Source organism: Babylonia areolata, chromosome 29 (assembly GCF_041734735.1).
Source record: "Babylonia areolata isolate BAREFJ2019XMU chromosome 29, ASM4173473v1, whole genome shotgun sequence".
NCBI lineage: Eukaryota > Metazoa > Mollusca > Gastropoda > Neogastropoda > Buccinidae > Babylonia > Babylonia areolata.
The window spans coordinates 17,532,008-17,546,881 of record NC_134904.1 but is presented as its reverse complement, the minus strand read 5'-3'; the positions used below and the strand labels follow the sequence as shown (position 1 = coordinate 17,546,881).

At 40.0% G+C, this 14,874-nt stretch overlaps 1 protein-coding gene across 2 annotated transcripts in view; it reads right to left on the bottom strand.

Annotated features, from left to right (window-relative positions):
• Positions 1-293: 293 nt before the first annotated feature.
• The window catches only part of LOC143274876 (cilia- and flagella-associated protein 119-like), a 16,340-nt gene continuing 1,759 nt past the window's right edge, over positions 294-14,874 (bottom strand). The window contains exons 3-9 of one of the 2 annotated variants that reach the window (XM_076578843.1): positions 13,812-13,877; positions 10,971-11,140; positions 8,580-8,650; positions 7,204-7,320; positions 5,767-5,830; positions 5,048-5,254; positions 294-587 (exon numbers count right to left, since the gene is read on the bottom strand). In XM_076578843.1, coding sequence (XP_076434958.1) covers positions 385-587; positions 5,048-5,254; positions 5,767-5,830; positions 7,204-7,320; positions 8,580-8,650; positions 10,971-11,140; positions 13,812-13,877 — 898 coding nt within the window. In that variant the 3' untranslated portion in view covers positions 294-384. The remainder of the gene's footprint in view (positions 588-5,047; positions 5,255-5,766; positions 5,831-7,203; positions 7,321-8,579; positions 8,651-10,970; positions 11,141-13,811; positions 13,878-14,874) is intronic. The other variant, XM_076578844.1, reaches the window with a different exon arrangement.

Here is a 14,874-nt window from a genome sequence, read left to right as displayed (position 1 = left end):
TGTCATGTCATAAACCATAAAGTACTGAATCAAATATGGAAGAAACAAAGAGGCTGTATGCTTACAGTTAAAATATATATATATATATATATATATATATATAAAGAGAGAGAGAGATTGGTAGATATATTCATATAGCAAACATACACACAAAATTGTTATAACATCATTCTATTTGCATTTTCAGCTTTCAGAAAGAAAAAAAAAAGATTAATTCATCTCATCCTTTTATCCTCAGGAAAGGTGGGAGCAATATAAAGTGGTCATTATTGGAAGAAGAAGAAAAAAACAACATCACAAGCAGAAGAAAACAAACAAAAAGTTGTGAGAGAAAAAAAGAAGAAAAAAAAACACCACCACCACCACAACATTCTCTGGTGTGTTTCATTTCTTTCTCTTCGCAGAGTCTTTGCGAGGGCTCTTTTTGCTGGCATTTTCTGCTGACTCTATCTTCTTGTTGAGCGACTCCTCCGTGTTCTTGAGCTCTTCCTCCACGGTCACCTTGACCTTCTTGATCTCTTCTGCCAAGTAGGTCTGGATCATGGCCCGTAACTCCTTCTTTGCCTCCTTCTTTGCCTCCGACTCTTCTGTAGGGAGAGAGAGAGAGAGACAGACAGAGGGGGACACAATGTAAGCGATGTTTGGTGAACAGGACATGCTATGATGATACAACCAATTACTGTGACTAGCACTGGAGCTTCAGATGCAATGTTTAGTGACCTCAATTGAATACTATATCATGACAAACATATTAACGTACATAACTCCTCACTCTAGAAGAAACAATGTAAATGACGACAGTTTAATATTTCATCATCAACACATTTATAAACTGCTATATTTAACGCCTCCAACTCTGAATGAGGACCGTTGAATATCACATTATGATAAACACATTGACACTTACGAACACACATTGCTCCTCAGGCTTTAGAAGATGCGATGATACTAACAACAGTTGAACATTTCATCATGACAGCATGTTTGTTAACAGCTGTATCTAATGCCTTTGATGCAAGAAGCAATGTGAGGGACCACAGCTGAATTTTGCATCATGATAACACATACTGGATTTTATATATATATATATATATATTTTTTTTTTTTTTTGTTTTGGTCACAACAGATTTCTCTGCTTGAAATTGGGGCTGCTTCACCCGCCACCCCTCCTACCCCCCCACTATCATAGAGGATTTTTCTACAGAATTTTGCCAGGAAAAACATTCTGTTGCCATGGGTTCTTTTACATGCCTTGAGTGCATGCTGCACAAAGGACCTCTGTTTATCGTCTCATCACTAGTACCCAAACTGCCCACGACTTAAGATCTAATGGAGTGGGGAGGGTAAATATCCTGTTCTGTATATATGGGACTCAAACCCTTGGACACTCGCTTCCCTGTAGAGCAAACTACCACTGTTACCACCATGCCATGTTCCCCTCCAATTGATCAACAGCTGTGTCTACAATAACATCTATTACACATTACTTTTACTTCAATATCTTTTTAGTGACTTGTAACACACACACACACACACACACACATTTTACAGAACTTTCTCAGTTGGCTACATAATTAAACATAAGCATGTTTAAAATCTTATCACCATCTCCTAAACATAAATCAAACAAAAGCATGTCTAAAATCTTATTAGCATCTCATAATCACTCTTATGTCATGAAATCATACGAAGGAGTTTCAGTAATTTCATCAAAGACATTTCTACACATGACATACATACCACTTTACGGTCTGTTTCCTGTAACATTTGTTTACCAGGTACTTTTATTGTCAAAAGTTCTGAGTGAGAATATATTTTCACCACAGTGATTGGAAAAGCATGAATACAAAGACTTGTGCACATGCATCTTTGATGTGTGCACAATGTATCTTTGATGTCAAATATTTTCACCTTACATCAGGTCTACTTACTGTGTACTACATTTTGCAAAGCTTAAAAAAGCACCTCTGCTAAAAAGAAGGATGAAAAAAAAGCAATTTTAAAAATGAATGCTATCACTCTCAACTGCTTTTCATTTCTACCCTGTATGTCATTCAGCTGAAGCACTATGTTTGATAAAACAGTCTAAGATGAACATGACTAGTAGATCTATTTCATTTTCAGCTGACAGAGTTAACTAGTTGCTCCAGCACGCACAGAGACAGGAAAAGATCCAAGGCATTCTCCACGCACAGCTAACACAATACAGTGCTATGAAAGTTCTCATCAGTCTCCAGTACAGCATTGAGACAGAGGTAGCCGAAAGCTTCGCTGTAATTTAGCATTGATGTTTTTTAGTGTACAGTTTAAAAGTTCATCTGTCATTGATTGTTGATTTGGATACTTATATAGTGCCTATCCTCAGTCAGAGACCAAGCCTTAAGCGCTTTACAGACTAGGGGGGGCGGGGGTGGAGGTGGGGGGTCATTAGCACAACAGGCAGCCTACCTGGGTAGAGCAGACTGACAGCTGCCATTGGGCGCTTATCATTCGTTTCCTGTGTCATTTAATCAGATTTCAGGCATGAACACATACATACTCTGATAGACATGTATGTATGTCATAGCTGAAGAACCTACCAATGTTTGAAAAATGTATCGATATCCTGGCAAGTGTCCAGACAGTGAAAGGACATTAGAGCTTTCTTAAAGTACTCTTTCTCTGCTCCACAACTATGTGTTCAAGTGGTTTTTCCCAAACAGGCAGGCTGTGTCTTTCCTGTGTCTTTCCTACTGGACAAAACTGCAGTGTGTTCAAGTGGTTTTCCCAAACAGGAAGCCTGTGTCTTTCCTACTGGACAAAACTGCAGTGTGTTCAAGTGGTTTTTCCCAAACAGGCAGGCTGTGTCTTTCCAACTGGACAAAACTGCAGTGTGTTCAAGTGGTTTTCCCAAACAGGCAGGCTGTGTCTTTCCTGTGTCTTTCCTACTGGACAAAACTGCAGTGTGTTCAAGTGGTTTTCCCAAACAGGCAGGCTGTGTCTTTCCTACTGGACAAAACTGCAGTGTGTTCAAGTGGTTTTCCCAAACAGGCAGGCTGTGTCTTTCCAACTAGACAAAACTGCACAAGTCCAGGCTCTAACTGTGGCATAATGATCATGTCACAACTTCCAGCTGCTAAATGGGAAACAACACATACGACTGCAGCAGAACTTTCAACCAACTTGGAATCCTGTCAGTGATGAGTCTTGTCAGCATGGAGGGCAGGTATTGGGGGTGGAGGGGGCAGGGGGTAGAGGGGCATCATGGCAGAATCAGTTAGGTGTTGGACTTCAGATCCAACTGTTCACCAGTGATCTGAGTTCAAGACCCTGTTTCAGCATGGTGTTGTGTCCTTTAGAATAGCACTTCCACGCAGATGTGAATGGGTCTCTGACTTCAGTTGGAGAAGGTTAAAAACCGCAGGAAGAGATTGGACCCTGCACTGCTAAGTGGAGCCCCAGACGCAGTGAACAATAGAACAGTGAATATGAACTGATTACGCCAGTGGCTGTAAAAAGCCATGGGATCGTTAACCTGGTCAGCCTCAAAGTACATGTTTACTATGACCAATATTTTTGAGTGACATGTATGACCGCACTTTGGAAAAGACCTTTACAGTGAGTTTTACATTGAGACTGTAGCCTTTTGGGAGATTTCGCCACATAGAAACAGCAGGCATAGTACTATGAAATAGTCTGTGTCTAAGCAGTTCTCTGAAATAATGAATAATACTGATAGTCACCTGCAAGACAATCTTTCATGAGCAAACACACAAAAATTACATAGGTGACAAAGACGCTTGAGAAGAAAGAATTTGAAAGGAAACTCAAACTAAAAACGTGTATGCTTGAGAAGAAAGATTTTGAAAGGAAACTCCAAATGAAAGATGTTACTTTTGTCAACTCTGTGACAGAACATGTTTTCAGAAAAAAAGGAAAAACAGATATGTTATTAGGAGAGGTAATTGGGAAGGCCCATCATGTTAACCCTGGAACACAAATGATAGTAATTTGTGGATACAAATTAAGGAATGTGAATCATGTCAACTTGGGAATGTGGATCATGTCAGCCAGTTTTGTTTCTAGAAGAAATGGAAAGTTAATAAATGGCTGTACACTTTTTTTTCTTTTTTTTTCAGAAAAAGTTATTCACCTAGCCCCCCCAAAATACTGAAGTCTGCCTCAACAGAAAACAGAGAACAACCATGTCAGCTCAATGGGAAATAAATGAGGAAGCACAGTTGGAAATGAATCATGTTTTTGTGTGTACTATGTCCTGAGGAATCAAGTCAATCCTGCTGCCTCTGAAATGAAAACTGAAAACTGAATTAACAATAAGCTATAATACACCTCCAGAAGAAGCTCAAAAGTAATTTTATATATCCATATGTTCTGATTCGAGAGTACAGAGACAAAATTCTGCCAATGCATTTAAGAAAAATAACATTTTTACCTCAAGAAAAAAACAATCAACTTCAGTCTGTCTACAAAAAGACTACAGAAACTGAATCCTATCACCATAGCATGGTCTGCCTCAAGGGTTGAACTTATCGTAATACATCTACAGATTAGTTTCTGCCTCAAAGAGTTAAAACTGCACTACAAGCCGTGAACTGGAGTCAAAATGTAGACAGCAGCAGCAGCAGAGTATGTAGGCATGCTGACACGACTAGACTAAACGACTGGAAGAAATCGCTGTGAGTGCCAGGTGTGGTTTGGTGTGTGTATGTAACACTGAGGTAGTATGTTACATACAATATCATGTGTCTTGTAAAGCAACAAGAGCAAGTTTTCTGAACAAAGTGCTACATTATAAGTATCCATTATTCAGGAGATGGGGCCACACAGCCAAGTTATTAGCAAAAAAGGGAAAAAAAAAAAAAAGGCGAGAAGGCCAAAGGTGGCAAAAAGTTCGGGCCTTGGCCACAAAACGGCCAGAGTTAGCGGAGTCAGAAGAGAGGTCAGCGAGGAGGTCAGGTCAGATCAGGCGGCTAGCTACGGCCATGGCCAAGGTCAAGGCCACAGTCCTCCAGAAAAGGGAGGGAGGGAGGGTGTGGCGTTTGTCAACCTGCTTGCAGGGCGGTGCTGTTGGTGTTGGTGTTGGTGTCAGGGTCACTGGCACTGGTGTCTGCCTCCGTGACTATCTGCACCACCTCCCCGCTCTCAGCCCCATCACCACCACTCTTCTCACCCTCCACTTCTGGCGCCGCCTCCCCTTCCGGCTCTTCCGTCGCAGTCTCCTGGTCCTTGCTGGCTTCCTCGCCCACCTCTCCCTCTGTGCACACACACACATACACGCACGCGCACACACATACGCACTCACACACATACACGGACACACACACACGTACACACACACAAACATGTGTACTCACATACGGACACACACGCATGCATGAGGACATACACACATGCACACATACACACACACACATATACAATATTTTATTATTTGTTTATTATTTTATCATTATTCAGAAAAGAAAACAGACAGATGCACAACAAATACACAAGATACACACACAAGATATTCAGAAGTATAAAACACACACACTCTCTCTCTCTCTCATGCACACACACACACACACACATACACACACACACACACTGAGACTCAAAGACAACAAAAGTAGAAACACACACACACACATGCACGCACACGCACACATGCACACAAAAACACCAATAAAAGACGTCACTGAATGTGAAGAGAAGTATAGCAGAGGTTGGAGAGAGAGACAGAGAGAGAGAGAGAGAGAGAACAGAAACACATGGAAGAATAAATACCATCTGTTGGTTCCGGTGACGCCACAGGAACACCCACATAGTTGATGGACAGATCCAGCCTTACCTGGGGACATCAAAGTTTCAGTTTCACAGAGGTGTCAGAATATGCACACAGATCCATACACACCACACCACATCTCCTGCATATTTTTTTTTTTTTTTAACTAATGAAATAAAATAAAAAGCAAATGCTTGACCTTTGCAAAAACTGAATCAGGCTTTGGGAGACTATCCAAGGTTTGTGTAAAACATATTTTGTTTAAAAAGAAAAAGAAAAAAGAATTAATTAGACAAATAAGTAAATGAAGAGTAAGGTATGCAGGAGGCGAGTGATTGAAATGAAAATAATGATAATGCTTTATGATGTAATACTAATAGATGCATGCTTGACATCTTTATCTTATAGCCCAAGCTAACCACATATCAAGGCTGAAAAACTGAAAGTATCTGTCCAGCGGAACATTAAAAAAACCAAAAAAACACAAAAAAAACCCACACAAAAACATGAAAAAAAAACCAACAATCAACAAAAAACACATTGGAAAAGAAAATAAGGCACAAGTGCAGTAATATTCATGTCTGTTGTGCAGAACAAAAAATTCAGCTTTTCTAAAGCAGAGTAAGTAAAGAGAATATATACGTCAACACAAAATTATACAAATGCCGAACTCTGGGTAAAAACAGGATGTACGCTCATATATTTTGATACCTTTTTTCAATGATTTATTTATGTACTCGCAGAATACTATTATTAATATGTCACCATGTACTTTGTTGGGTATTTTGGGGGGGGGGGGTGTTTTTGTTGTGTGTTTGTGTGCGTTTCATCTATTTTTACCCATTTTCCTTTTTTTCTATACAAATGTATTATATATAAGTATTGATGGTTGGATGAACAGACACAGGGAAGATAAGAATTTTGAGAAAGAGATTAGGGTGGATATATTTAGACTAACATATGTGTAAACTTACACATATCTACCTGCATCTACACACACATACACACACACACACACATCTACCTGTATCTACACACACACACACACACACACACATCTACCTGTATCTACACACACACACACACATCTACCTGTATCTACACACACACACACACATCTACCTGTATCTACACACACACACACACATCTACCTGTACACACACACACACACACACACACACACACACACACATCTACCTGTATCTACACACACACACACACACATTCCAACAAAAACAAAAACAATCAAACATGCACGCATGCACACACACAAAAAGAACCAAAAACATGCATACAAACATAATTTTTTATATACACAATACATGCACACAAAAACACACACACACACATACACAAATGCACACGCATACACACACGCACACACACGCACTCACAAACACCCACCCACACTCACACACACACACACAGAGACACTTACCAGAGGCGTAAAAGCATACTTGTACATCTTGAAGTGTCTGAAGTAGGTGTTGATGGCATACTCTGTCAGCTTTCGTACTTCGTCAACGCTAAACAGCTCGATGCTGTGAGGGGGGCGCTGTGTGGCGTTTGGACAGATAGAATGAGAAACTTATCAACCGTGTGAGTGTGTGTGTGTGTGTGTGTGTGTGTGTGTGTTTGTGTGCGTGTGTGTGTTTGTGTGCGTGTGTGTGTGTGTGTGTACATATAGTGTAGTGTTGGCGTAGTGGTAATGTGTCAGCCTAGGAATCGAATCTGAATGCACTGGTTCAAATCCCACACAAGCCACTATTTTCTCCCCCTCCACTAGACTTTAATTAGCACACATAAAAGAACCCACGGCAACAAAAGGGTTGTCCCTGGCAAAATTCTGTAGAAAAATCCACTTTGGTAGGAAAACAAACAAAATTGCAGGCAGAAAAAAAGAGTGGCTCTCAGTGTAGAGATGCGCTCTCCCTGGGGATAGTAGCCTGAATTTCACATACAGAAATCTGTTGTGACAAAGAGTAATACAATAAATGTACCCCCCTCCTGTGTGTATGCATGCAGAAGATCAAATATGCATGTTAAAGATCCTGTAATCTATGTTGCTGTTCGGTGAGTTATGTATGGAAACAACAACATGTTTCATGTCTGTTGAATGTGTGTGTGTGTGTGTGTGTGTGTGTGTGTGTGCGTGTGTATGCATGTCTGCAGCCTGACTGAATGGCACAGGAAACGAATGATGAGCGCCCAAAAGCAGCTTTCAGGTGTCTCTACCCAGGTAGACAGTCTGTTGTGCAAATGATTCTGTGTTTGTAAAGGGCTCAGAGCTTGGTCTGTGACCAAGGATAGTTGCTACGTAAGTATCCATATCAACATCATCATCATCATCGTATATCTGTGTTTTCATTTTGTTATCTTTAGGTCTGTGTGCGTGTGTGTGTGTGTGTGTGTGTGTGTGTGTGTGTGCATATATGTTCATGATTACAGGTTTAAAAAAAAAAGGCAAACAGGAAAGAGGCAGTACCATACACGCTGTATGATGTGTAATATACATCATGACTGTTGTGTTGTGTGATGTGTATGTGTGTGTGTCTGTGTGTGTTTGTGTGTCAATTAGTGTTTGGTAAGTGCTTGAATGTATGGCTGCATGTCTGTGCAGGGTTGTCATGCAAAGGACTGTTCATTCTGTTTACATGCATGTTTTACACATCAGATTTTTTTTTTTTTTTTTTTTTTTTAAAACAACATCACAACTGAGTATTTTTTTTTACTTGGAAAGGCGCCATATCAATTCAAGTATTTCTATCATTATAACATGCAATCAGAGCATGAACAGTCCAACCTATCACTCACATTCACAGCGTGGCACAGAACCACTTCCTTGAAGTAGCGGAAGGTCTGCTCCAGATTCCCAAAGGGGGTTTCTGCAACAACAACAACACACAGAACGGACATTTCTCAGAGATATGCATTGACAGAAGTACCTCTTTAACCCCTTGAAGAGTCCCAGGACTGAAATTTCCGTCCTCTTCTGGTGTGCAAAAAATGCCACTGGATAGAAATTCCCATCTTCTTCTGGTGTGCAAAAAATAGAACAATATATATATCTTTAAAAAAAAAAAAAAAAAAGAAGAAGAAAATAACAATTTAAAAAAAAAGTGCCCCTGGGCAAAAAAATTTCCACCTGTGTTATTGAAGGAATTTTCCAAGAATCAAAATCAAATTTATATGAATTTGTCATAATTGGAAAGTATGTTCATTTTCCTTTCAGAAAACTATATATACTTTCTTTCAGTAATTTTGCATGGTAGAATTTTTTTCATGATCAATTATCATGCCCTCCATGGCCAAAACATACCTTAGCAAATGGATGTCACTGAGCATGAATTAGGGTTAGCACTGAAAGGGTTAACCCCTTGCCTGCTAAACCTCAGTGTAATGATTCAGTGTGTCATGAATTTGAAATGCAAGAACTACTTGTTTGTTTGTTGGTGGGTTTTTTTTTTGTTTTTTTTTTTTTTTGTTGTTGAGGTGGTGTAACTGATTTCCCTGAACAAAAAGTAATGCAAGAGGAAGTCAAAATAAAGATTGATGATGACCAAAAAGATAGGATGAAGAAGAAGATGATGATGATGACTGATACAGACAAAATGAAGATGATGATGAATGATGATGACAAGAAGATACAAATGAAGAAGATGATGAAGAATGACGATGATGAGACGATAAGGATGAAGAAGAAGATTATAAATTTTGAAGATGAGGATGCAGAAGAAGAAGATAATGATGAATTTTGATGACAAGAAGATACAGATGACGAAGATGATGAAGAATGACGATGACGAGATGATAAGGATGAAGAAGAAGATAATTAATGTTGATGACAAGAAGATACTGATGGAGAAGAAGACAATGATGGAGGATGATAATAAGAAGATAAAGAAGACAATGTATAATGATGATGACAAGAAGATAAAGGTGGAGAAGGAGATGACGGCATGATGAATGATGATGACAAGAAGACAAAGATGAAGAAGAAGATAATAATGAATTCTGATGATAAGAAGATACTGACAAAGAAGAAGATGACGACATGACGAATAATGATGACAAGAAGATAAAGAAGGCAATGTAGAATGATGATGACAAGAAGATAAAGATGAAGAAGACAATGATTAATTCTGATGACAAGAAGATAAGGATGAAGAACAAGACACTGAAGAATTTTGATGACAAGAAGATACTGATGAAGAAGAAGAAAATGATGATAAAGAAGGTACAGATGAAGAAGAAGACGATGGCGAATGATGATGACAAGAAGATAAAGATGAAGAAGAAGTCGGTGATGAATTTTGTTGACAAGAAGATAAGGATGAAGTAGAAGATAATAATGAATTTTGATGACAAGAAGACACAGATAAAGAAGATGGTGATGATGACAAGAAGATAAAGATGAAGAAGACGATGATGAACGATGATGGTAAGACAATATAGAATGATGATGACGAGAAGATAAAGATGAAGAAAACGATGATGAACGATGATGGTAAGACAATATAGAATGATGATGACGAGAAGATAAAGATGAAGAAGACGATGATGAATGATGATTGTAAGACAATATAGAATGATGATGACGAGAAGATAAAGATGAAGAAGACGATGATGAATGATGATTGTAAGACAATATAGAGAAGACGATGATGAATGATGATGGTAAGACAATACAGAATGATGATGACAAGAAGATAAAGATGAAGAAAACGATGATGAACGATGATGGTAAGACAATATAGAATGATGATGACAAGAAGATAAAGATGAAGAAAACGATGATGAACGATGATGGTAAGACAATATAGAATGATGATGACGAGAAGATAAAGATGAAGAAAACGATGATGAACGATGATGGTAAGACAATATAGAATGATGATGACGAGAAGATAAAGATGAAGAAAACGATGATGAACGATGATGGTAAGACAATATAGAATGATGATGACGAGAAGATAAAGATGAAGAAGACTATGATGAACGATGATGGTAAGACAATATAAAATGATGATGACAAGAAAATAAAGATGAAGGAGAAAACAATGACGAATGATGATGACAAGATGATAATGAAAAAGACCATGATTAATTCTGATGACAGGACTGTAAAGATGAAGACAAAGAACAAGAACAAGAACAAGAAGAATAACAACAACAACAACACCAGCACCATGCAGTCCCATTTACCGATGGCGACCTCGTGGGTCTTCTTCATGATGGAGAAGAAGGTGGAGGTTTTCTCCCTGCTGAAGTTGTTGTCACGGGCAAACTGCAGGGTGTAGTAGTAGAGGTCCATGATGATGGCCTGCTTCGGGTCCTCCCGCCACGCGTCCAGGTGGAAGATGTCTGCCAGCACCCTGCAGTGCCACCATACACAGCAAGGAAATTTCTGATTCGAAAGTTCAACTCTTTCACCACCAAGTTTCAGTGTGAAATACACTTCCCAGCCCCAAAATATGTTTGACTTGACGCTCTCAGTCTCATGATTCGGTTCATGCCAAAAGCAACACAAGGGACTTCACTTCAAACTTGGTCAGGGGGCGAAGGTTAGTTATTGTTCTACTGCACAGGAAAGTTGGCTGTAGCTGTTGAACTTTGTTACAATGTGAAAAACGGTCCTTTTAACATGACCCCTTGATGTTGACTGAAGTCGCCTAGGTGGTGAACTGTTTAGTCAACTAAAATTGCCTATGGCAGCAAAACAGTTAACAAATGTGCAGACCTGCTTGTGCATGAACCCCTTCGTGTGTATAAGCACGCAGAAGATCAAATACACACGTTAAAGATCCTGTAATCCATGCCAGCGTTGGGTGGGTTATGGCAACAAGAACATTCTCAGCATGCACACCCCCGAAAACATAGTATTCCTGCCTACATGGCAGGGTAAAAATGGTCATACATGTGAAATCCCACTTGTGTACATACAAGTGAACCTGGGCATTGCAGCCCACGAGCAGTTTTTCAGTTTCAGTTTCTCAATGAGGCGTCACTGTGTTCGGACAAATCCATATATGCTACACCACAACTGTCAGGCAGATGCCAGACCAGCAGCTTAACCCAACGCACTGAGTCAGGCCTTGAGTGCATGCATTATATATATATAATATATATATATATATATATATTTGTGTATCTATCCAAGTGGATTTCTTCAGAATTTTGCCAGAGGACAACACTCTCGTTGCCATGGGTTCTTTTTCAATGTGCAAGGTGCATGCTGCACACGGGGCCTCAGTTTATCGTCTGATATGAATGACTAGATGCTCTGTTTGATTTTCCAGTCAAACCTGGGAGAAAGGGCGAGAACCCACACCCTCACAGACTCTCTATATTGGCAGCTCATTGTCTTAACCATTCTGACACCTTCCATCCTTATATTTATATTTGTATTTTGTATTTCTTTTTATCACAACAGATTTCCTTGTGTGAAATTCAGGCTGCTCTCCCCAGGGAGAGTGCGTCGCTATATACAGTGCCACCCATTTTTTCGTATTTTTTCCTTCGTGCAGTTTTATTTGTTTTTCCTATCGAAGTGGATTATTTCTACAGAATTTTGCCACGAACAGCCCTTTTGTTGCCGTGGGTTCTTTTATGTGCGCTAAGTGCATGCTACATACAGGACCTTGGTTTATCATCTCATCCGAATGACTAGCGTCCAGACCACCACTCAAGGTCTAGTGGAGGGGGAGAAAATATCGGCGGCTGAGCCGTGATTCGAACCAGCGCGCTCAGATTCTCTCGCTTCCTATGCAGATGCGTTACCTCTAGGCCATCACTCCAAATACACACATACACACACACACACACACACACACATCAATGGCAATACAGGTGCTGAGGCAGAATCAGGATCCTGTGTTCACTGGCAGTGTTTGAGGCCCCGTTTTGGTATGGTGTTGTGTCCTTGGGAAAAGATCTTTCCTCACTTCACCCTGGTGTGAACTGGTACCTGACTTTGGTTGGGGAAGGTTAAGACAGCAGAAGGGGAGAACTGGGCCCCACCTTCCAACACTGAGCACCCTAGACACAGTGGGTATGAATTCACTGCCCTTTTGGCTGAAAAGGTTATGGGACTTTATACATCTGACTTTAATTTGAGGGAATGCATGGGGAGCTGGTGTGGCAGGCACTGTGATCAACCCTATGGGTTGCGTGATAGCTGTGCATATCCATCAACAGCTCTGCTCCACAGCTTTCTCCACACATAGGGGCTGTGTGTTTGTGTCAACACATAAACCATGCAATGGTGGATACTCTTTCTTTCCTCTTTGCTGCTCCTCATATCTGGAAGGATCTTCCGCATCATATCCATTCATCTGACTCCATCTATCTCTTCCTTTCATTCTTCACTAAAAACCCATCTTTTCAGAATCTATCTGTAAGCACTCTTGGTTTATTCCTACTTCTCTAAATACCACCCTATGCCTCCCAATTCTCTTTGAAAGTATGATGAATGAGAGAGGACGGGTGGGAGAGTGGAGGGAGTGGGGGCAGAGAGGGAGAGTGGTATTGAGTGGTTTATATAATTATTTGTAACTCTTTTCTCTAATGTAAAACATAGAAAGGGCGTTTCACAAATGTACATTATCATATAATCATTATTATTATTATTATTTCATTATTATTGTTATTATCATTATTATTATCATAATTATAGGACCTGTTGCTGTCATTACACTTTGCTTATATCACAGGTTGGCATACAGCTGAGCTAGCAAAGTGAGAGCTGTATGATCAATGGTTCCTCCATTGAAATGGGAAGTCATTTACTGCTCAATCTCTTGTGAAGGACTATGACTCTGCAGCCTTGGGGGCTAGTTGACCTTTGGGAACCATCCCAACACTGACTGTCCTAAAACCCTCTTGGCTGAGAGTGGGGATGTAACTGGAGCAAGACACTTTCCACTACAATAAAAGCCTAGCGCAAATAGTCCTCTGCTGTTCTGATTGGACACGACTGATTATCATACATTATTGTAAAAGGAAGTCAGAGGCTACAAATAACAAAGCAAAAAGAAGGCAGCTCACTGTTTGTTGTGGTCCACGTTGAGGGATTCATTCAGACGATCCACATCGTCCACTGTCAGGTCCGCCCTGCACACACAGTTCACTCCCCATCACAACACAAACTCCAGGACTCATTCCCCCTCAAACCACACAATTATCACCAATACCCAAGACAACTGAACAGTGCATGTAACATACTGAAAAAAAGAGAGGCTAAGCCTGCTAGATTGTGTGTAGTGGATGCTAAGTTTGATACAAGAACTATACAGAAAGGACAATGATTAAAGAACCAGTATACAAAGCCACGCTGGCCTCAGCTAATGGCAGAACATATTATTCATCATGTCACTTTGACCTTTGACTTCTGACCCAGATTTTCAACTGCCTTCAATTCTGATTAGCAGGCAAGACAGAGACTGGAGGCATGGTACGTGTTCCTTGTCGTCATCAAAGTAATATTCATAACTGCTGTGTGGCTGTTCTGAAATCCCTATCAGTTTTGTATCTTCTTCATCCCTCAGCTCTGTAAAGAGTCATTGGGGCGCCGCACAGAAGAACTGTATTCCCAGAATCCTCCAGGTCTGTTGGTAGGGTGTCAAAGTCTGGCTCTCTGCAAATGGTTTTTGTGTCCATTCTGCATCACTTTTTTTCTGTCTTCCACTCCTCTTTAACGGTTCCTTGGGGGACTGTTTCAGCAAAACCACTGGATCTTATTACACGGCTACACCAGCAAAAACCAAATGTCAGATACAGAATTTGTTATGATATGTAACAAGTACATTAAAGTATGTGATACAGCTAGTATCATTTCTCTTTGTTGCTGACAGCACAGCCAACCTCATAGGACCATATTAAGGTTGTATCATTTCATCAACAGCATACTGTCTCTTAATCAATTCATTTGCTAAATTCTTTTGGGGGTGGGGCATGTACTAGATATACAGGGAGAGATGAGAGAGATTTTTTAACTGGAGTGTTTGAAATGTGCAAAAGGTTGTGAGAATGTGAGGAAAGAATGCATATATACATACAAAAATTACATTTTACAATGACATAGAATATTGTATTGTTGTATTGTATTGTA